The sequence below is a fragment of the Ascaphus truei genome, chromosome 14 (genome assembly GCF_040206685.1).
Source record: "Ascaphus truei isolate aAscTru1 chromosome 14, aAscTru1.hap1, whole genome shotgun sequence".
Lineage (NCBI taxonomy): Eukaryota > Metazoa > Chordata > Amphibia > Anura > Ascaphidae > Ascaphus > Ascaphus truei.
In genome coordinates, this window is record NC_134496.1 from 9,265,258 (window position 1) to 9,289,828 (window position 24,571).

Consider the following 24,571-nt stretch of genomic DNA (forward strand, 5'->3'; position numbering starts at 1 on the left):
TTTATTTAACCCACAGTAAAAATACAAACCATAAAACCGGGCGATGTTTGGGTCCTACCTGGCCCTTTGTCAACGGCTTTGTTAAAAAATAAATGAAAAAATCACTTGCTTTTGTTACTTGACGGCATGAATGAAAAGCTCGGTGGGTTTCTGTACTAGGGGAAAACCGTGGAGAAATATCGCTTTGGATGTATAAAGAGCAGCAGAAAGCGCAGGGATGTTCTGGTCGTATAGAAGAATTCCATTTTTAAAGGCAGCGTATTCACCAGCAATATCATTTCCCCAGGCTCGCGCTAGCACAGGCGCAAGCCTCCAATTCCCCCCCCCAAAACCATTACTGGGGGGCAACAGGAAGTAGAATAGGATAATCTTTAATAAGAACCGGTACAGATACTCCGCTTTAACATGGCACCCGCCCGTTCGTTTCTACGGTTGGACACATAACCTCCCTGGTTCAGTCAAAGACTGAGCCACTGATTGCGCCACCTGTGCTAAAGCAGGGACCAATTGAGCCACCTGTGCTGAAGCTGGGATATCCTGAAAACCTGACCCGTTTGGGGTGGCAGGGGGGGGGGGGGGTCTTGAGGACTGGAGTTGAGCGCTCCCCTGATCTAAGGACTAGGAGATTTGATTATGTATGTATGTATGGTGGAGACATTCGTATTCAAGGGGGGAGATTTTATTCCTCCTGAACACGAAATGCGGCGATAAATACTCCCCGCGCACAGTGGCGGCTCTGTTCAGTCAGCCGTACTTAAAATGTTGTCAAGTCCAGCGGAGAAAAAAAAGTGAGGCCTTCTTGCAAACAGTCGCTGGCTGTACACAAGCTGCCTTTGTTTATCCATGACGGCTGAGTGACAGGCAGTTTCCAGTGGGTTTGCATTGTACGGGCAGGGGGATGTGGCTGCGTTTGATGTGGGGATGTCGGGTCAGACCCCAGCCTATCTGTCTGCCGAGCTGCGGTTTGGGATTCTTGTCACTTTCCCCCCCTTGAGGCGGTTTCCAAAGCGCAGCTAATCGAACACCTTGCGAGTTGTCGGCTGTCCGCTAGGCACAGAGCTCTGGGAGAAGAGGGGACCCCCATTTAGAAAGGAGGCAGTCAACGCAGCAGGACCCTCCGATGAAAAGGGAACATGCGCTAAACTAACGCAAATGCTGTATAGGACAGTGGCGCTCATTGCTTCTTATCTGTTAGACAGAGACTTATTAGTGCTCTTCATTAATATTAGCAACACCCGATATGTAATGCACTGTAAACTACTCCAGATATCAACAGAGAAATCCATGGCATGGTTGTGAATATGAGACAAAATCAAGTTGGCAGACACGGCAAGGGTTTGGGTGTTGTGCAGCCTACAATTCTATGAGGCGCTGATGCTGTGCATCATTATAATGAAGGCAGCAGGTTCATTTCAAGGGCTTAGGACAGGGGTGACCAGCTCCAATCTTCAAGGACCACCTATAGGCCAGGCCTTCAGGATATCCCTGCTTCAGCAGATGTAACTCAGTCATTCTGACCTGTTGGTGGCCCTTGATGATTGCAGTTGGCCACCCCTGGCTTAGGCTATTAATATTGGCTAATGAAAACACTTGTTTTGGAACAAATGGATGTGAAAATAACGCTGTACAACACACACAGATGAATAAAGGCATATATGTGGATACAGTAGGTGAGAGAATCCTATTTCATAGGAGTTTACAACCTGAAGGAGTTTACCATCTGTAGCATGAGCGTCCCTTTCATTTTAAGGGGCCCTGTACTTTCCCATAGATTCTATATGGGGAACCTGTGTTGATGCTGTATATAGGGACTCTGAGTCCTGGCACACAGGGATTGCCATGAGAAGTCTCCAGTTGTACGGGTGGGTTTGCTTGATTTTATGTTTGCATTCATTATCACTAATGCGCTCTTCTTCTTTCTACCCCCCAGCCTGCAAAATCGGATACTACAAAGCCCTCTCAACAGATGCAGTCTGCTCCAAGTGTCCCCCCCACAGCTACTCGCTCCGGGAAGGCTCGACCTCCTGCACCTGTGACCGGGGCTATTTTCGAGCGGACAGTGACCCAGCCTCCATGCCCTGCACACGTAAGTCCCGCTTTCTGTTCCCGTCCCATGATGCGGACTGGTGACGGTTTTTGATTTCAAAAGAAAAACAAGGCATGTCAGCACGGTGTATAGTCACTTTCTAGAATAGATGCCCCTTTCAGGACATTTGGACCGGTCTCTGGGAGGATCCGTAAATACTCAATAAATAGAACAGTAACTTCACCGCAGCTGTCGGGCAGAAGGTCGTTTCGGAAGAACCTATCCATTGTGTGACTAGGGTGGATGTTGCAGTAAATTGGGCTAGTGAGCAAGGCTCCATGGATCCCACGGTGCTGGTGACCTTCCTCACCACAGGTGTCCAGGTTGTGTTCCCTGGGCACCTTATGGGAAGACTTGTCAAACTATATATTGTTGGCTGAGTGGCATTACCTCAATCCACACCCAATGCCCACAGTTACATTCTGATATGTGGCCATAAATCATAGTCCAAACGCTCTGATCAGTCTAGATTTTCTGTCCCTTAAGTAAGCAATTTGTCTACCCGTCTGTACACCGATTCCTGCACTATATGGGACCGATTTGCAATAATGGGTTAAAAAAAATATGGCGATTTGAAATGAAACCTGCCTGACTTGTTAAAATTAGGCATATGTCTATTATCGGACAGGTTTGCCTTTCAATCTGCATTGCACGTCCCCAAAACTGGAACTTGGAGTTGTTTTGTACTCTCTTAGAAAACTAGATTAAGGTTCATTTTTACTAACTGTACACAAGTTGGATGGATCATGCCTCTTGTGTCCTCATTTGCGTGGCTGAACCAAAAACCCTTTGTCCACATTGGTTCTTACGTTGACACCACTCTTCCCCCCCATTATGGTCTCTTTATACCTCCGCTTCTCATTCTGGCCTACATTAGGCAGTCACTCAGTGTGACGGCTGTGCTAATGAAGAAATAAAACACACAACCCGCTCTTCAAGCCAAAGGTAGACTCTGCTCCACTGCTCTTTAAAATCAGATTTTTGTTCAGCAATGGGAATTATATGGCGAGCTAATTACCCCTTGTCCTGCCCCTCAATGGCCTCTATTTAATATGCTTTGACGCTGCCTTCCCTTTACCCGGAAAGATCTCGCCCCGAGCAATTTCAAGAAGGCTTCTCCGCATATTGAAATCCTAAATTGAATATGCTTCCGTTTGCAATGATCTTGAGCAGCTCTATTCTCACGGCGTCTTTTCCATGGAGAAAATGGATATCCTTAGTATTTAGCCTGTGACTTTATAATGCCACAGTAAGGAAATGCTGCTGTAAGTGTCTTACTAGTTGGCATAGTGAAGGCTGGCATGCAGCACAGAAAGACGATACAGCAGGGGTGGCCAACTGCAGTCCTCAAGGGCCACCAACATGCCACGTTTTAAGGATATCCCTGCTTCAGTACAGGTGGCTCAATCAGTGACCCAGTCAACAACTGATTGAGCCACCTGTACTAACACATGGATATCCTTAAAACCTGACCTGTTGGTGGCCCATGAGCACACAAGTTGGCCACTCCTGCTGTAGAGTATAATTGACGTGGTATTGTCCGTGGCCCTCGAAGGTCAAACCGTAGAAGAGGCTGTTAGCTGCGTGTGCTATTACAGAGAGCCTTCTCTACACATTCATAATCTTCTGGCTTCATATGGCAGAATGTCCCAAGTCTCTAATTTCCTTTTATTATTATTATTTTTTTTCAGTAATCAGATTTGCCGCTCTGGCTGTTGCTTCCTCCAGAAAGTATATTGTTTTCAAATGGCCATTGCAGCCCTATTAATCTTGGCCGCTTGCTTTAATGCGTCCTGACAGTTATCCGCGTAATGAACCCTAATGAAGTGACTGGTGCGACCTGCCTGTGAATCCCACCACTGCGGCGGGAGCTCGCGTGTTGAAATGTAAGGGCAGACGGAGAAGCCTGGCCAACCTTCACTCCGGCACCCAAGGTCAAGGATGAAAGGAAAGCCTTTCTTCACTTGTGTGCTGGATGGTGCACATCTCTCTCAGCTGGGCTCATCTTCTGCAAAGACCCCTTCACTGCTGGAAAGAGTTTGCTCTGCACGGTTTTTGCAGGCTTTTTCAGCACCAATGTGGTTAAAACAGCATCGCCTCTTAACATTCTCCCGGTGGGGTTTTTTTTTTTAAACTTCATTTAAAATGTGTTTTTTTTTCCCCCTCCCCCACACCATCTTTGAGCCACTTACAGAACAGCACAATAGCAATTATCAGGGAATCTGCAGTCCCTACTGTGTTCTCCAGGGGTGCTGGTATAACGGATTCAAGCAACGCTGCAGCAAAATCTGAGCTAGAGATGATGGCAAAGCTCGGAGAGAATGCACAGTGGTGGCCATTGACTGACACTGCTGCTTTTTCAGGGAGTGTGTGTGTGTTTGTGTGTGTTATACACACACTCTTGTGTTTGGGGGGTTGGTTCCCACCCTGTCATGTTTACTTTTGCACCCCTTCAGTGTGTGAGGGGTTAAGTTTAGGTCTGGTTCTCTTATCCGTGACCTGTGTAGTTTCCCTGTAGTTTGTAGAGGGTTTCTGCCTGTAGTGGAATGCTCTGTGAAAAGGGTTTGTGCCTATATATAAAGTGTCATGCTGCGACTGCTCATTTGCATGTCATTACCCAGAATCCCTGGCTGCAGTGGAAGCACTGTTAGTTAAGCGATAATGGGAAAAGCCAGGGGTGGCAGACCTGTCTGAGACACGCAAATGCACCACAAGTGGTATTTTTATTTGCTGCCGTATAAAAGTAAGATGGTAATGCATTGCTGGCGGGAATGAGAGCTAAAGGGGTTAAGGTCTGGCTATCTCGGTTAAGTTATTATTAGACGGTGGCCGCAGTAGTGCCTTGTCCATCATCACCCTAAGCACATCTCATCAGCACTTCAGCGGATGGACATAATTAATTAGCTTGGCAGGGTACTGGTGGCACATCTGTCTTAGTTTCCCAGCGTTCCCAAGGCACAAGCAGCAGAGCGTAATTTAAGCCCAAGGAACCAGCTGCTCCTCTGCGAGCCACTTTGACCTTACGGGAGCTTCTGGCGTCATTGGTTTATTAGGAATCCCCTTTGTAAAAGTTTCAAACTCTTGCGATTGTATTTTGCATTGCACTGCAGTGTGGTAGTGCTCTTCTGTGCTCTAGGGAATTATTGATTAATTGCCGGCAGTAGATTACCAATTCTCCATGTATGTGTGGGGGCCCTTGACATAATACACAGGCGATATCTGCTTTTCATGTTAATAATGCACATGACTATGATGCCGTTGTATCATTTGGGAGGTCTGAATTGATGTTTTTTTTTTGCAAGTTGTTTAAAGGTGACATTGAATGGTTTACTAGTGCTATCATTTATCACCTGGCAGCTCACGTCTGACAAATTAGATTGAAGTTCCCCCGGAACTGAAGTGGTTAAGTGGGATATTACTAAAAGCAGTAGATTGCTGCACCTCGTCTTCTTTGCTCAGAACAGCCGGCGTCATCCCGAAGACTTCCATTTAGGGTCATTCTTTACTTCCTCTGTTTAGGACATTCCAGCTTGGGTTATCGTCTTGAAGAGGACAGCGGGGAGAAAGGGGATCTTGTTTTTACAACTGTCACAAGCTGCTTGAGTGCAGTATCCACTTCATTTATCCTTCACCAGCTACTTCCCTGCCTTTCTTGGCATGCTTGGAAAAGAAGACAGAGACTTACTTTTGCTTGCTTGACACAGACTACTGCCCATGTGATTTGAGCACTGAATCATTCTCCGTCAGCCACATCCAAGCATTCATTTACCAGCTTGTAAATCTTGGTTGGCTGATGTTTATCAACACCTCTACGGCTTGAGGTTTATGCTACAATTTATGAACAATTTCCACTAGAGCAGTGTTTTTCAACCAGGGTTCCTAGGAACCTTTGGGTTCCCTGGGCATGCTCAAAGGGTTCCCTACAATTTTCAGGTCATTTGAAAATTGTATCAAATACAAACTAATTTAATCTGATCTCAGATGCGCTATTAGAGAGGGTTGGGGTTCCTTACAATGCATCTGATCTCAGACGCGCTATTAGACAGGGTTGGGGTTCCTTACAATGCATCTGATCTGAGACACGCTATTAGAGAGGTTCGGGGTTCCTTACAATGCATCTGATCTCAGACGTAGTATTAGAGAGGGTTGGGGTTCCTTACAATGCATCTGATCTGAGACACGGTATTAGAGAGGGTTGGGGTTTCTTCAGAATTTCACTTTGTGTTCCTTAACCAAAAAAGGATTGGAAACCACTACTCTATAGCATTGTACCCCAGTTCCTGGCCAGATCATGTGGTGTTTTTCTATATGGAAGTCTATGCTGAATGCTACATGAGTGTGCTTAGATATGTGTTTGGATACACACATTTGTTTTTTTTCTTCTCATGAATTCACGTGACACATCCCGCTCCATAGGCTATTGCTTCAAATTGTTCCCTTTAATCACGGATAATTTCCTAATCCTGAGATCCTAAAGAGCTTGTTCCATTTGGCGTGGTGCTCATTAGGCATTATCATCTAAACGAGAAATTAATTCTCGTGCCCTGGGCGTCTGCTTGCTGCTGAACGACAGACCCCGGCAATCAGGAAAAAACAGAACTCCGTGTCAGACTCTGCTGGTTTCTCTTTGCTTTCTCTTGCGACTAATCCTAGCCCACGACACACACCCTCTCTAGTCCAAACTCGCCCAGCTGAGAAAGGGAAAACTGTAATTTAATGGGCTGCGTCAGAGTTATCTCAAGAAAATCGCCCGGCTAAGCGGAAAAAACGGCCGGCGAAATCCGAAGGGTCTGTCAACAAAACAGAATAGCAAGCACAATCGTTCAGTCGCATTGATGGGGAACGGCAAAACATTGAATGATGCTCCTGTTTGCATTAAATGACCACAATGAATCCAAGGTCATTTGATGAGAATAGCAAGGTCAGTTGAGGTCTCGGTGTGATTAGTGTGTGAAAAGGAAGCAAAAGGAATGTGAGGACATGAGGACTCCGTTTTAATGAACCCAGATCAATGTTTTTTCATGGGCTACCAGCATTAAAGGGGTTAATAAACACCTATTTATTCAGTAGCCCGTTGCTAGCTCAGAGTTGCACTATCTTGCATACCCGCTCCCTACAATCCGATCTAGGCTCTTCAGAACATGCAGTCATTGCACTTGCACTGGTGGATGTACTGAGCGTGACAAGAAAGCCGTACTATACCTAGATGCATTGAAAGGTAAAATGGAAAAGGATATAGACGCATACGTCTGTGTGCCCTTTTTGGCTCAGATCCTTGGATGCACGGCAAAGTAATGAGTCAAACCGCTGCGAGCCAGACACAAGACAGGTAAATGGTTAAAGCAACTAGCCACAAAATCCCACAGTGGGAAGGTCACTGCAGTGGACAAAGCACTCTAGAGCTTTCCTCCACTGCACGTTCCAGCTGCCTGAATAGCATGTAAGTTAATACAAGGGTGGTCAACTGCAGTCCTCAAACCCCCCACAAGTTAAGGTTTCAGGATTTCCCTGCTTCAGCACAGGTGGCTCAATCAGTCCCTGCTTCAGCACAGGGGGCTAAATCAGAGGCTCAGCTCAATCAGAGGCTCAGTCAAAGAGGCTCTTTGACTGAGCCTCTGATTGAGCCACCTGTGCTAGAGCTGGTATATCTTGAAAACCTGACCTGTTGGGAAGGGCGTGAGGACTGGAGTTAATATACTGCAGACACAAAGGATTCTGAGAACAGACATGGAAACAAGCACAGGATCACCATCCTAAATGTGGAGTCCTTCTTTTGTTTATTTTTGTACTAAATGATACTATTGAGTCCGACGTGTGCTTAATGCTTGGGCAGTGAGATTTATATCCCGACCCAATAAATTCAGACTCTCTGATATTACTTGGCGTGTAAAGCACAAAGATGTGAGAGAGATGTCAGCCACGTACAGACTGATGTAGACCCACCTGCCAGGAATGGCACCTCTATTTCTGCTCCTTCTCGCTGATAACGTCAGGTTTTGCTTTTGCCTGTCTCCTCCTTGATGTTCAACTGTCTGTTTCCCCCCTCCCTCCCCCCTTTACCATCTCCATTCCATTCATGCCGGGAAGGAGGGGGGGGGGGGGGGAGAGACTCTTCTCTTTCGCCCTGACCCTTCTCTCTCTAGACCTGCCAGCATCTGCAGTGCCTAGTTTTCCGCTTGACTGCCCCTGTGTTCAGACGCTGACTGGGCCTCGTCCCACATACCAATTACTACAACTTTTCACTTTCTGAGGATCCTGATTCTATGTGGCACATTTTTCCCACGTGAAAGTGGACACGGCCTTTTGGAGAGGTGCCCTCTGAAGCCCTATGTGCTCCTGAGAATGATGAGCTGCCCATTGTGCGACAAACGGGACCCGTTTGGTGGTGGTAACTAACGGCAATGCACGGCAGAGATCTGAACAGCGCTAAAAGAGAACTCATGACAAATATCCATCCATTCTTTTTAGGTTCCTTATTGGAAACGGCATCATTATATATGCATATTGTTGTTCATGTATAGAGTCCTAATATCATGTGCTTCCCCTGTAAAAAAAACAGTGGGAGCAAGTATGAAAGAGAGGCCTCATAATTAATCTGGTAATGGTAAACTCTTATCAGCAGTAACTAATGTTTTGTAAAGCCCTTGGGTTGGGTTACCATTGGGTAATAATGAAGTAACACAGCCTTTGAGTGTTAACAGATAGTTGAAATATCTCTGCCTGTTGATCCAGCCATTGTTCTGTTTCTAACCGCCCATTTTTTAAACCCACAGGTCCCCCGTCTGCTCCTCAAAACCTGATCTCCAACGTCAACGAGACCTCTGTGAACCTGGAGTGGAGTTCTCCCCAGAACACAGGGGGGAGGCCTGACATCTCCTACAACGTGGTGTGTAAGAGGTGCGGTGCCGATCTGAGCCGCTGCCGGCCCTGCGGGAGTGGCGTCCATTACACCCCTCAGCAGAACGGCCTGAAAACCACCAAGGTCTCCATCACCGACCTGCAGGCTCACACCAACTACACCTTTGAGATCTGGGCTGTGAATGGCGTCTCCAAGCAGACCCCCAGTCAGGACCAGTCCGTGTCGGTCACCGTCACAACCAACCAAGCCGGTAAGACGTCCTAGTGAGATGACCTCTTTTCCCATCAAATGTGATAGCTGTTTATTAGAAAGAGGAATTGAAGCAATGATCACATATTGATCCTTCATTATAAAAATGATTTATAGACAATTAGTTTAGCAGAGATCGCGCAGTATATAGTGGGATTATATTGTAATATGTATGATAATGATGATCTGGTCCAATAGAACACAATAAAGGTAATTGTACTTAAACAACTTTATTTTGTATGTTAAATGGCCTCAAACCTTGTTCGTGTGCTCTGCAAAATAACCGTTTTGTTTCATGCGTCAGTATTAGTAAGGACAGTAATTACATCTTCACAATTGTGTACCATCACTCCTTCAGCCCTAAATGTTGTGTATTGACATCATTCCAAATGATCCCCTCTCTGATGAGTTTGAATGATTTTGGATATTTTCCAGCTGTATATAACTTCACTGCAGCTCCCCCCCCCCCAAAATAAAACAAATTCAAGGCTGTCACACAATAGGACAACTTCGACAATAAAGAGCTCAAAATAGATTGAAAAGATGATGACTGAGCATTGTCTTGTCAGTGAGCAGGTTTTGACTTTAAGGGATTAGTGCATACATTTCCATGAGTGGGGAAATTACACAGGTGCGCTAAACGCTTCTCCACCCTATCATTTAATATGTTGGCTGCACAGGAGTCACTGTGTTAGGGAGGGTGTCTGGCTACACCGTCACCATGGGAAGGTACCGTCTGGAGGAACAGGAACAGCGGGCAGCCGGGGCCGTGTGAAAATCTTCTGGCATTTCTGATTTAATATGCAAAAGCGCCGGCCGATTTGAATATGCAAAGCGCGTCTCTCCTCTTTTTGTGTATTGTCCAAGACCAGCGCCTTCACCCATCAGACGAGTTCCTTTTGCTTGTATTATGACAGAGTTTCAAAGTCTGAATTGTGCCTGGATCTGACAGGCGCTCTGTAGGGGAGGGGGTGAGACAGGGAGAAAGATGTGATGGAAGGAACCCCCCCACCCCCCCCAAACGAATCCAAATCTGGATCCCATTGCGACTGCACATTGCACGCCCGATATAAGACGCTTGGCTGTTATTGTGTAAGGAAGCCCCGAAGTGCTGCACTTATTTGCAATGTGTAGGTCAGATACGCGTTTCCTACACTTAGAAGTTAAGATGCTGCGTGTTTAAAGGATTGTTAGGGGACAGCGCACGGACAGCGCACTAAGGCACGCAGAAGATAGGTTACCATCAGGCAGTAGGGCCTACAATTTCATCACCTGATGGTAACCCAACTCCAGCATGCTCTTACAATTACATAGCAACAAACCAACCCCCTTTCCAAAATGTTGGCTTGTGTAGACCCCTGTTTGAGAGTGTGTGTGTGTGTGTGTTTTAAAGCGGGTAGGAGTTTGTGTGTGGGAGGGATGACAGCTTAGAGATGTTGTTTGTGTATTCTGATCACAACCCATCACCCATGAAGTGTAAGGAAGAAGTCCAGATGAGGGCTGGAATAATGGCTCTCTCTGTTAGCCCCCCCCCATTCCCCTGGCTTTGCGTGGGGGAGGTCACTGAAGGCTTTTAGTTTACTTTTTTTTTTCAAAGGGCTCACCAGCCTCCGCTTTGCCAACAGACATAAACAAAACAGCTTGGGTTTCAGTTACCCAAACGCGTCCCCTCTTGCTCGCTCCCCCATCACATCACAGCTAGCTGGACACAGGATACGCCAATTAGCACTGCAAGTGTGTAAATAAATTGTACAAGCCTTTTCTCCCTGAGCGAGGTGACAGATCGTTTTAAACAGCTGCTGGTTGTTTAAAGCAAAGCTCCCTTTAGGCATAAGCCAACCCTCTGGTCATAATGTGTCATGTTCTTTCTCGCCTCATGAAAATGAACATACTGCATTGTATACTGATGCAGAGTATCTGTACACACAATACACAATACCTTCCAAGAAAACAACCACACCCTAGATATGCTATATATTCATTTTGTCTGGTGCCTGCTGCCCTTCCTTCTTAATCAACTGCAATAAACAAGAGGCGTAGGATGGTCTGTACCGATATCTGGAGGTGCTGAGCGGCTATTAGAGGGTGGGGTGGGGTGGCACTGATAGTTTTTGTTACAGTTTGTGAACTCTTGAGTTAGAAGATGCTTTAGACTTGGTGTGGCTGACTCCAGTCCTCAAAGGCCACCAACAGGTCAGGTTTTCAGGATATCCCTGCTTCAGCACAGGAGACAAAGATTGGGCTACTGATTGAGCCACCTGTGCTGAAGCTGGGATGGATCGATCCACCTGTGTTGAAGCAGGGATATCCTGAACACCTGACCTGTTGGTGGCCCTTGAGGACGAGTTGGCCCCCCATGCGTTGGAGGCCCCACGCTCTTCCCTAAGACATTTAAATTAAATGCCGGGGGATCGCGCGAAACCTCTGCAACTTCCCTTATCTTGTCTTCAGAGACACGGTAAGGATGAGGGCGCGAGCAGGGGGGAGAGCAGGCAGGGGGGTGTGCAGGCAGGGGGGCGCAGGGAGAAAAGTTTGCGCACCCCTGATTTAGACCAGTGGTTTCCAACTCCAATCCTCAAGCACCCCTACCAGGAACCACTGCTTCAGCCTGTTCGAAGCATGTGGCAATACTAATGTCTGCTCTGTGTTGCAGCATAATGATTTTGAGCAGGTGACATGAATTGTTGCTTAATTTTTGGTTAATATGAGTCTCTGAGGTTTCAGCTGAGTGGATTTTCTTGTCAGCTTGGTTTTACCCTCTGGGGCAGGGGTGCTCAACTCCTGACCTCACAACCCCCCTCCCCAACAGGTCAGGTTTTCAGGATATCCCAGCTCCAGCACAGGTGGCTCAATCAGTCCCTGCTTCAGCACAGGTGGCTCAATCAGAGGCTCAGTCTTTGAGGACATGAATTGGGCACCCCTGTTCAAGGGATGTATCCATGTACTACTTCTGTAAGGCCTTGATGTGCTCTATATTGTTGATGGTAAAGCCTGCCAAGAAGAGAAGGCCGGTGTGCCACAGCTTGGGCGGAGCTGTTTGCCCCAGAGGCTGAACTGCCCAGACTCTGTTTACGAACACCCTCATGTTTTGGTTTGTATGCTGAAGACTCAATCTTTTGGCAACTCTGATTTCTGCTTTCCTCGCCCTTTTATTTGGTATAAAGGGGCTACATCCCCTTAATCCAGGTTACTTGACTTGGCGGGGTGCATTCAGTTCTGGCGTTGAATGCACTTAATAACAAACAAGAGCAGACATCTCTCAGTAGGTGCTTGGAGGGGGCATGAAACCATTATGAGAAGATGCTTTGATCTCGCTTTAGTCCCAGCATTGTTTATTTTACTGGAGTGGGAAGGGCATCTGATAAACTCCTTTGCCGCTAGAGGGTCCATCTTTCTCAGCTGGCCCCATCTAGCTATAAAGAGCACAAAGTAACACATCTTTGTAAGATAAATCACAAGCCGGCTTGCCCAGGCAGCAGGTTAGGTAGACTGCTCCTGACACAAGATGCCCCGGGAGATGCACGGTCTGGATATGCTGCAATCTGTCTTTCTGATTGCAGTGAGGGCTACAAGCAAAATGAAGCCGCTTATTTTCGGGGGCTTCTGCTCTCTTTAGTTATGCAATTATTTGCTGCATCATAGACAAACGTGAAATGTAAAAAAGGGGCATGGTTAAAGGATGGATTTTGTGAGCGGTGGTGTGTTGAATGTTAATCGAGGCTGTTCTGCGTTTCATTGAATGGTCCTCCCAGCATTTCATCTATTTTGGTCACTAGAAAGTATTTGTTTGTGTTTGTCACAATAGCCAAAATCAGCTTGTTTTCAAACCCCAGTGTGGGGCTCTGTGGGTTTGGATGCCATTCTAGCACCCAATGTGCCAGTTCTATTGATTCTCTCTGCCCCGTGCACTTTGTGTTACAGTTACAGAGTAAGGCAGTGGTTCTCAACCTCCCCCTCCCCCCAATGGATCCGGTTTTAAGTATATCCCAGCTTCAACACAGGTGTCTCAACCAAAGACCGAGCCACTGATTGAGCCGAGTGTGCTGAAGCAGGCTTTTTGACTGAGCCACCTGTGCTGAAGCAGGGATATCCTTAAAACCGGACCCATTGGGGGGGTCTTGAGGACTGGAGTTGAGAACCACTGGAGTAAGGCGTTGTCCATAGTGCGAGATAAGACACAAACACTAGGACGCCAATGCATATGTGCATAGTGCACGCGTACTACAGGGGAGAGCGGCACTTCGCAACACAAACAAGTTTGTATTTCCAGCTCGACGCCAGGTCATGGAGGAGCGCAGAAGCTAGCGCGTTGTACTATGGACGCAGCCTAAGGGTCACCATGTGGACCTACAAGCCAAATTGATAAAGTTGCATAGGACAGCACTAAAGAGATGGGATTGTGAAGCTTAAATAGATGAGATTTTTTAGGGGCTCGGGCAGTGAAACTCCACATTACACATGAGGGCCTTTGCCAGTCCAGCAATAGGATTAATGTACCTACCTTAAAGGGGGCAGGCATAATGAAGACTTATGATGCAGCAAATGGCTTGGGACTCTTATGCACTTTATGAAGAGAGATGAATAGTGGCTACATCACTTATTTCTTGGTTGTGGTCCAGATTTATCCTTATTGTGATGACCATGCATATGATCTCGGATAATGCTGTTATATCCGTGTGGTCACATTCCTCACTGCTGGAGAGACATGCAATGCTCGGAGAGAAAACCCTTTGTTTATTCCCTTAATTATAAAACCTCATGAATTTGTTTTTTTTTTTAGTAGTGTCACAAAGCTCTGTGTGTACATTATATCTGCCGCAAGCAAACTGTAACCTGGACCACACATCGTCTTGTAAACCAGTGGTGTCCCCTGCTCTGCCACTTGTAGAAAGAAGAGCAAAGTGTTATGGAACGACACCCAGCCCTCTGACCCTCAGCAGTAAGCCGGCTCTGGAGGTAGCCCTCAAACGTTTTGGGTCATGCAGTTGGCAAGACGCAGCTGCCACGCTTGCCCTGGTTGCGACTTCCATTAGGGCGAGTGCCTACGGTCTGGCATTAGGAAGATGTCTGCTCCGTATAGGCAACTCTGATCCCCGGCAACTTGGTAATTCTTCTGTGGGACGGGACTCTCCGGTCCCTCCCAATACTCGCTGCCTCTGCTCATACTCCAGCTTCTTTCTCTTCCCCCCCCCACGAGACCCTCCGTTCCTCTGCTGTGTTCTGATACCACATGATTGATTAGAGCAGCAGAGGGGCACAGCGCCGCTGCTTGAGTAATGTTAAGAAATCAGGACGACACAAGACTAATCAAACACACTGTGGCCGGGATTGGGTTTTAACAAGATGATGGATGGCACTTGCGTGTGTTTTTCTGTCCTGCGCCTCCAGATACTTAAGTTTAATAACTTTTTCAAGGGCTTGACTGCAATAGGTTGCTACTCACTTGTCACTAAGTAATTGTTTCCTCCTGCAGCTGTTCGAAACCTAGCGAGCCAATTTCTCTGGAAATAACCCCCCACCCACCCACCCACCCCCCAAAAGGTACAGATGCCTTTTCTGTTCCAGCACCAGTTATTAAATGTAAAAAGAAAAAAAAAACTTCAAATCAAAATAACAATATTAACTCCAAAGCGTTTTAATAACCGCCACCTTTTTCATGCCGATCGAACACTGGGAAATAATTTTCTGTTTCTTGGAGAAATGTGGATTTCTACATTTCGGGAAAACGGCTTTATAACTTGCCGCCCCGCGTCTCGTTGTAACTTTTGGAATTGCAGCGGCCATTTTTTATTTGGCGATCAGCCCCAAATCAACGCAGCACTCGTATATCCCGCGGTGTTATTGTGTTATGTGTATCCTGAAATATACAGTGTACGGCAAATACACAACCCACGTGTGAGCACAGTCACAGGGCTCAGACAGGTCTCCAAACTGCCTTTCCCCATTATCTCTTAGCATACGCTGCTTCCATGGCAGCCAGGGATTCTGGGTAATGACATGCAAATGAGCACTCGCAGTGCATCCCTTTTTGCTTCTCGTCCATTTTAATATGGAAATATATGGCAAATGTTTGCACCGATGAGGCGGTTACAGTGATTCCTCTTGCATGTTGCTGTAGCTGTAGCATTGCAGCTGTGGCTATAGACCAGGGGTGGGCAACTTCTGTCCTGAAGGGCCACCAACAGGTCAGGTTTTAAGGATATCCCTGCTTTAGCACTTGTGGCTCAATCAGTGTCTCAGTCAAAGAGCCTGCTGCAGCACAGGGGGCTCAATCAGTGGCTCAGTCTCTGGCTGAGCCACTGATTGAGCCCCCTGTGCTGAAGCAGGGATATCCTGAAAACCTGACCTGTTGGTGGCCCTTGAGGACTGAAGTTTCCCACCCCCTGCTACAAATCTAAACAAGAGTGCCTGCCTCTGTCTCTGTGTGTATGTGTATGAGTGTGTGTGTGTGTGAGAGAGTGCCTGTGTGTGTGAGAGAGTGCCTGTGTGTGTGAGAGAGTGCCTGTGTGTGTGTGTGAGAGTGCCTGCGTGTGTGTATGAGTGCCTGTGTGTGTGAGAGAGTGCCTGTGTGTGTGAGAGAGTGCCTGCGTGTGTGTGAGAGTGCCTGCGTGTGTGTATGAGTGTGTGTGTGTTGCTTGTGATTACTTCCATCATCAGCTCCAGCTCCAGCCCGAGCCCGAGCCCGTGGAGGGAGGGGGGGGGAGAGTAGCGGGTCCCTCCGCTCAAGTCACGCCCCCCCTCCCGCTCAAGCCTCCCACTCCCGCCCACCTCCCGCTCCGGCTCCCGCTCCGTACAGACCGCATATTGCGGTCTGTGTATGTCAGCGCCCCACCTGTCTGCAGTGCGGGAGCTCAGACGGAGGGAGCGGGGCCTTAGCCTAAGGGGTAAGCCAGTGGCGTGCAAACTGGGGGGCGCGCAAGATTATTTTTTGGGGGGGGGAGGCGGTTGCAGAGGTCCCGCGCTGTTCCCCAAGGCATTTAAATTAAATGCTGGGGGACCGCGCGAGGCCTCTGCAACCTCTACTTACCGAGGTTCAGCCGGGGGGGGTCATGTGACGACACGGTTGCCACGGTAACACAACATCAAATGACGCCGCACGAGGTAAGGGAGGGGGGCGCACCGACAGAGGAGAGCAGGCAGGGGGAGCGCAGCAGATACAGTTTGCCCGCCCCTGGGTTAAGCGGTACTCTGGCAAGTGATTTTGGAAGGAAACGGTTTCCTGGGAATTTACTTCCAGGATCAAGAACAACGAGGCGGATATAAAGGAGGCGCCTCTGCAAACAGGCCGAGGAATGCGGGTTACAAGCCGGGTAAGCTTACTGTGAAATGGAGAGTGACGCTGCTTAAGGAGAGGATTATGGGGTGAGGAACAGGCATGCATACGCATTAACAAACCCAACAATACATAGGTGGCTCCTAATATCTGTGAGCACTTGCATTGTTATGGATTTGCCTTTTTATTACAAGAGAATGAAATAATAATGTCGTGTGGACGAGCATGGAAATTCTGCTGCACTGAAAAGGTTGCTTCATTTCCCAGCGGAAAGTTCCAAAAGTCGAGAGTGATTTAAAGCCGTTTTTCATGCCAAGTACTTCAGTCTAAATTTCCCTCCGGTATTGCAGAAGGTGACCCTCCCCTGCCTCGGCCACTTGCAGTGAGCTCTGAGCTGGAACTATAAGTGCTCGCCTTCTGTAGCTGGTGATTACTGCGGACACGGCAGAACTTTTAATATCAAGGATCTGTGTATTGAGGCTGCGTGAGGTCCTACCTTCTCTGGGAAGGAGGCTTCTAAAGGAGCAATCATCATGTTTTATTTATTTTTTTCCCCCATTTATTTTTTATACTGGGTTGAAGTAGGGGGTCTCCGGAGCTGAATCCCATTAATTGCAGGTCCGGGCACCCCCTGCTTACAGAGATACTGACCTCCGTAGCGGGTGCTGGTGTCTCTCTGCAGTTTTCTGCACTTTAAAGCTCCCACATCACGTGGGCCAATAAGAAGCCGCACTGCGTGACGTCACGGCTTCCTATTGGCCCGCAGGCCACGGGAGCTTTGGAAAGCCGCCATATTATGAACCCTGGATGCGAGTCAGAGCAGCTACCGGCACCCCCTACGGAGGTACGTATCTCCGGGAAGCAGGCGGGCCCCATGAGCTGAAATGAATGGGGGGGTTCAGCTCAGCAGACCCCCTGCATCAATCCTGTATCAAGAAAAACAGCATGGGTGGCAGCGTTAAAGTGATTGGAAGCCTCTTGTGCTAGTACGATTGCACATCGCAACACTGAGCGAAAGGATCCATTTGCAAGGGAACATTTTCCGGTGCCGCTTTTAACGATGGCTGAACAGAAGCTCAGTGAAACAGACGTCATTCGTAAAATGCGCACAAACAGCCGTTTACAAACACTGCGTCGGAATACTTTCGCCATGGTTGATGCAGCCATGTCAGATGTGCACAGTTGTTTAGTTTTGGACGCGCTGGGCACTGCAGAGTTTGAATGGCCAGGTCAGATTACAGTCCGGGCTGTACAAAGAGCTGTTTCTCTTGTAATCGCCCCGAGGCTGGAGCACTTTAATTGCAGCTGTTGACTTCCTCCTTGGCATCCCTGTCTTCATTTGAGACATTAGCAGTGGGCCCAGGTCTGTTCTGCTTAACTGCAATTTGTACCCAGGAAACACATTGCAGAACATCTGGGAGGCGGGAATGAGCGCTTTGTAGCTGGCCCTGTTTTTCCAGTATAGATACCACTAAGCACATTGATGGTACCAGTAAAACCAGTGGTAGCTGCTTTATTAGCCATGTATTGAGGAAGTGAACTTCAGAGCTGTGTCTGTTCACAGGACGACAGCTCCACATCTGAGCTTTGAACTCACTTTTATACAATTTGTCACACCAGGCCAGCAGCCCTGTATCTTTATTGCAGAGTAAACCCTGGGCTTGGAGAATAACCCTAATAAAAATCAACAAGCCGAGCCGGTTTGGGTTCAAACAGTTGATGGTTTTTGTCACTTTCAGGAGGTTTTTTTTATCTGCATCTCGAAATGAGTTGTTAAATTTGAGCTTTGTTCGCAAATAAAAATATCACTTGTGAGCGCATTCACATCCCAGACTGGCTTGCGCCCTGCCATTCCCCATTATCTCTTAGCATACAGTGCTTCTGTTGCAGCAAGAGATTGTGGGAAATTACATGCAAATGAGCACACAGTGTCACCTTTTGCTTCAAATCTATTTTAACATGGCTTATGCCTGGCCCATAACCCAGGCTGTGCTGAAAAGCTGTGTTAAGTGCACAGCCAGGAAACCTACTCACGGCTTTTTGGTTAGGGAATTTCAGTGGTGGATGTTAATAAAAATGATTCTCTGCTAACAGGTAACAATCATTTGCATATCCACAATCGATACATGCAGTGTATACATTGCAAGATGTTCTAGAGCAGTTTTTAACCATTTTTTTTGGTCGAGGAACCCTATCATTGTATTGTGAAATTCTGCAGAACCCCAACCATCTCTAATAGCGCGTCTGAGATCAGATGCATTGCAAGGAACCCCAACCCTCTCTAATAGTGTATGAGATCAGATGCACATAACATTAGGTAATATATACCCAACTCTGCAATGTTTTATTGCAATTTAAAGCATGACTTATAAAGAAGTAAGCTCACTCATTTTTTTGGAGATTAATCTTGAGAAAAAAAACACACACACACACATACACAACATAATACAAATGTTTGTTAGTGGTGTCTTTTTTGCTTTGAACCCCCTTCATTGTCAGGTGGGCACCAGTCCAGGTTCTGCATGATCATATCTGCTCACGTTAGTGATCACAAGCACTTCCTTGTTATATGAATCCACTTTCCACTGAGCAATGAACAGAATACACATATTTTTAAAGAGTGCTATTAAATGATTTGAGTGCTGTAAGACTTGGAAGTTAAGAGAGCCCTAATAAAGGCAATTTTAACAAGAGTGTTGACGCAGTAGCACAGTGGTAAGCGCACTGTCTTAGAAGTGGGTGTGCGTGCGTAACGCATTATCTCCCTGTGTATGTCTTATATTTATTTATATTGCGCCATCAATGTACATAGTGCTGTACAGCAGTAATACACGGGACATAATGGGAATAAGCTCTTCATACATAAAAATAGACATTTAGGAAAAGTAGTCACCGCCCTGAAGAGCTTACAATCTAAGTGTGATCACGTTGTCATCTCTTCAGGACAGGGACTTATTTTCCCAGCAACATCCAATGACTAGCGCTGTGTACACGTTCAGTGCTCCATAAGGAAAATAATGAATAAGCGACCTGCCACGAGAATACTTAATACATGTGTGTGTATGAAATGACAGACCTCCCAATGCTGAGGTCACCTGGGTGAAGTGGGAGGATTAGCCCTTATTTCAGAAACGAGGAGTAAACAGGCAAAGTAGCTTTTTCCCCGATGAGTCAGTGGCTGTCAGATCCATGAAATGATGAACCAGGCCTCATCATCCTTGAATGTCATGAGAAAAACCTTCTTCCGTCATTGAAAGAGGGCGGTTTCACAAGCTTTGAGAACCTCATTTCAACTCCCCCTCACTCGGAGGGTGTTCCCCTTCCTTATAAGCTGTATTTTAGCCAAGCACCAATTAAAAATTGAGATTCAGCACTTCCGTGGTGTGACCGGCTCTTAGGAGCCACCCTATGAGTTCTCATAACATTTTTTTGGTTTCTTTTGTAGCCATACTGAGCTTAAATTTGAGGGTTTGGTTTTCTTAACCATTTCAATTCTTTCCCTTCATTTTTTATTTTTTGTTTGAGGGACTGCGGGTGTTTTTGCGTTTTTATCAAATACATTTTCCAAAAGAGAAGACGTTGGAAAACGTGGTTTAGTGTAAAGCAGGGGTGGACAACTCCAGTCCTCAAGAGCCACCAAGACTGAGCCACCTGTGCTGAAGCAGAGATATCCTTAAACCTGACCTTTTGGTGGCCCTTGAGGACTGGAGTTGCCCACCCCTGGTGTAGTGTGAATTAGCTCTTAACTCCTATTATTAATAATAATATTTATATCGAATGAGCCAACATGTTGCTGAATCCCCAGTACAATGGGGGTGAAAGAGTATATGAGCATAATAGAGAGATAAACATCTACATACCACCAATTCTGCTTCAGAACCTTATAGTACAATTCAATGCATTTACTCGTCCCTTCAGCAGTTAAGAAGTCAACCAGAAGGTCGCGGACCCTTCCTAGAACTTAGCTCAAGGTTGTGTCCCGGTTACTGAACTCTTATTGCCTTTGATTTCTTAAAAGTTCTTTGTGGTTAAGACTTCAGAGAGAAACCTACTTGCACTGTAGGTCAGAGCAGCCTGCAGTGTACCTATCGCTTGGCCAGTGAAGATAAAACTAAATAAGACAAGAATGTGCTTTGCTGTGATAGAAGGAAGACTTCTCTGAACAGAGCATTGTTAGTGTTCAAAGGGCCCTTCAACAGCTGTCTTAAAAGGGTACAGAACTCTCATATACCCCCCACAGGCCTGCCCCAAAACTCATTGGTTAGTCCAAGGGGAAACACAAGACCTGAATATATTCGAGTGGGGTATTAAAGTTCACAGCCAACAGTAAATTCCATACATTGTTTGTGGACAGGGTGTGTTCATGTGTTTTAAAGACTAGTTGAACCCATTTGTTGGGATTCTTTTCACGTGCCAGGAGTCCTTTACCTTTAATGGGTTTTCATGGTGCTGCCAAGATCTTGAAATGATAAGTATATTGTACACAGCACTGTGCAATACCCATACACAGGCATTGTTAACAGAGGGTTACAAGTCACCAGAAACAAAAATGTGAGAAGTCATTCCAATCACCTAATGTTTGCATCTGTTTAGTGGTGGGAGAAGTGGTCTAACTCTATCATTTCTTCTGTGCAGCTCCTTCAACAGTGACCCAGATCCAGCCCAAGGAAATCACCAGGCACAGCGTGTCCTTATCCTGGCCAGAACCAGAGAGAGCCAATGGTGTCATCCTGGAATATGAAATCAAGTATTATGAGAAGGTAATTATCTTCACCATGGCATAGCTTTATTGGTTCTCTTAATTACTTAATGGAGGGAGGCGTGTTAGTGTTTTCCCAAAACATGAAGTACACTAAAAGGTGGACACTGGAGAGGTGTGGAGACCATCCATCAGCCAAGGTGCCACAATGAGGCTTCCTTTTAAGGGTGTGAACACATTGCTCTCTCCCTTTCCTGCAGGATCAAAATGAGCGCAGCTACCGAATCGTCAAGACAGCCCTACGAAATGCAGACATCAAAGGCCTCAATCCTCTGACCGCCTATGTGTTTCATGTCCGTGCTCGGACCGCAGCCGGATACGGGGAGTTCAGCGGGCCCTTTGAGTTCACCACGAATACCGGTACGGTTCTGTCATCTTCCAGCAGGAGCACAGAGGTGCAACCTGGGTGCCCGTTTCCCCACGTGATGCACTTGGTATAATGTACATGTCACCGGTTTGCCGTTCTGAGATGTTTCTAACTTGCATTGTATCTTCTGTTTTGCTGGTTTTTTTTTTAGTTCCTTCCCCCATGATCGGTGAAGGTGCCAGCCCCACCGTGCTGTTGGTGTCCGTGGCAGGCAGCATTGTCCTTGTGGTCATTCTCATCGCTGCTTTTGTCATCAGCAGAAGGTAAGGGGGGGAAAGACGCCCGGCGTGTTTATAAATGTTTAACGTTTCTGGGTTACATCTTTCAGTCTTCTCAAATCCTGCAAAACAAAATAATAATAAAAAATTAATTTCAACCAAAAGTTACATTATTTACAGGCTGCAGTGCTGGGGGAAAAAATCTTATGGAGATTCTGATGAAAACGAGAAGTCACATAACTGCAACAAAATGATCTTATGTTTTATTCTGAGAAGTTCTCTGCTCATTTTTCAAGTGAATAGAAACTTAGCTTTTTAATATGCGTCTCCCTATCAAAGATAAATACATGTATTAGATCAGGACAAATACATCGTAGTTGCTACATAGGAATGGTTGTAAAATGGTGAATAAGCACAATTACACCTGCAAATACAGGAGGAAAATTAAGACAATTAAGGATTCAGTGACAGCCGCTGATGTGTAGGAAGCGCAATGATAATATTAAGAACTTCCCAAACTGGTCGAACTGCAACACAATTTTTTTTTTTTATTTTTATAAAAAAAAAATAAAAATCCTTCTGGTTTTTTTCGGGGGGTTGGGATCATTTTCAGGAAAACGATGTCAGCTATTTATAGGTTGCTGAGAATTCCCTTTTCAGCCTTTGTCGTTCCCCCTCCACATCTCCGCTCTCCTTCCTCTCCCGGGTGGAGTTCCACACTGAAACAAAGCTGCATTCTCTGATTGGCATCTAAACATAGCAGTCACATTACAAACCCCCTACCAAGAGCTTTGATCTCCCCAGGGGTACAGCAGCAGTCTGCCGTATAAGCAGGATGGCTGCAGCAGGAGTCCCCCTTCCAATGCAGAACACATTCCAATAATTCCTGGGACCCCATTTTCATTGCGTCTCAGCATCTAACATTCCCGAGGCCTTCGAGCTGTGCAAATCTTTGTTGCTAAACCGGGCCACCTGTGTTCTCCCTAATGCGCTCTGATTAAGTCCATGTCTTTTTTATATGATTATACAGTGTGTAAGTGCTACATTTTAACTGCGAGATACCTAGAGAGCAGGAGCGGTCCGTGCAACTAAGCGATAAATGTTATTGGGTGATAAAAGGGTTTATCGCATTTAAAACCATATAAGCACATGAAAGTAACTTATTTAACTATTTTTCTCTACCCGCTTCTGTTTCTTAATTGCGACCCATGTATACATGTAACTTTTTTGCCCCTCTCGCCCCCTTATTTGCTAGTGTCTCCTTGTGCTTTCCCTGTAAAGCCGCGTTGGTCCACAGGACGTAATCGGTCCTAGAGCGCTATGTAGGGCCCCTGTGCTATTTTATGTAGGAGTGTGTGTACATAGTGGGAAGCAGCTCACCTTCAAGATCATTGTACGGTGAATTTGTGAACTCATCAGGATCCCTCGATAACAACAAAAGAGAAGGGCTGGCTTTGGTCGATATGAGGTAGTCAGTGACTGGCCCTCAATGGATCACTTGAGTAGAAAATGAAACGTCGACCCCTTGGACTTTCATTGATTTTTCTTTAGTGTCAGCCATAAAGCTGTCCCAGGGAATGCAGGCAGGAGCCAGGGAGCCGCCACGCTCACAGCTCCTAATGCGAATCCAAACAGTTCTTCTTCCTCTTCAATACAGTGCAGAGAATAGAGGACACCTAGGGGTTGGGGTGATTGGGCTGATAAAGCAAGAATGTTTTGGGGTGGTCCATAGCTCTCACCCACCTCCTATTTTCGTGCTGGAAGAAGACTTGTAATGCATTTATTCACAATGCATTGCATATACCCCCAGTGTGGGTTACAATTGTAATCATTAGGTTCTATTCATTACATATCCTGTAAATGAATACAATGCATGGGCACCTTTAAATAAATAATGATGCACTGAATCAGGGCGGTGAGCCATATGCTAAATCTTAGTCTTTAATCTCTGGCTGGATGTTTGCCCAACATGGGCTTTGGTTAAATAGGTACCTTCCCGATCGAAACAATGGGGCCTTATGGACATTATAAAACTAAGCCATGCATAATTACTGCCCTGAAGAGCTTACAGTCTATATTGATCTATATTTCCTATTACAATCTGTATGCTAAACACAGCCACAATAAACTTTTTTGCATGGCTAGAATAATGTGTTAACTCCTTTCTTACGCCTGGGGATGGACAGCCAAAACATAACCACTGTTTCATGATCCTTCACATGGTTTAGGAACGTAAATGCATGAGTTGGATGTCAGGGTGGGGATAGAACCCAAAATGACCTGTTTAGACTTGAGATTAGGACTGTGGCATGTACAGCAGGAAGTCTTTCATACCCAGCTCTGTCATTACCTAGCGGGGCAGTTCTGAACACTTATCCCAATGCACTTCAATGACGCTATGTAAGCATCTCGCAGAAGGGGTTTGGGGGGTGGCAGGTGTCATCTCCATCGTTTCATAGCAGCTTGTCGACCCCGTACACGGCTTCATTCTCTTACTTGCAATGACGCCTTTACGAGGGTGTTTTTAGAGGCTGTTTTCAGCGAACAGACTGATTTTGCAAAGTGGAAGTGGGGGAGCAAGAGAGTTATTTTATCTCTTTTTTTTGGCTCTATTGCTTGGCAATACCTTAAAGAACCTCTGGCAGATCAGGAGTTAATGAACGGTGACATTTTCCTGCAATCTCTTTTTTGTGTTTTATGTGCTCAGGACCGGCTGAACGGTCTTTGTTTTCTGTTACACATCCGTAGACAGACAATTCC

General features: G+C 46.3%; 1 protein-coding gene across 2 annotated transcripts in view; it reads left to right on the forward strand.

The window, feature by feature from the left end:
• Positions 1-24,571, forward strand: part of EPHA4 (EPH receptor A4) — a 70,186-nt gene that overhangs the window by 28,507 nt on the left and 17,108 nt on the right. For both annotated transcript variants that reach the window (XM_075569688.1, XM_075569686.1), the window contains exons 4-8: positions 1,931-2,086; positions 8,860-9,195; positions 21,103-21,227; positions 21,427-21,586; positions 21,745-21,856. In XM_075569688.1, coding sequence (XP_075425803.1) covers positions 1,931-2,086; positions 8,860-9,195; positions 21,103-21,227; positions 21,427-21,586; positions 21,745-21,856 — 889 coding nt within the window. The remainder of the gene's footprint in view (positions 1-1,930; positions 2,087-8,859; positions 9,196-21,102; positions 21,228-21,426; positions 21,587-21,744; positions 21,857-24,571) is intronic.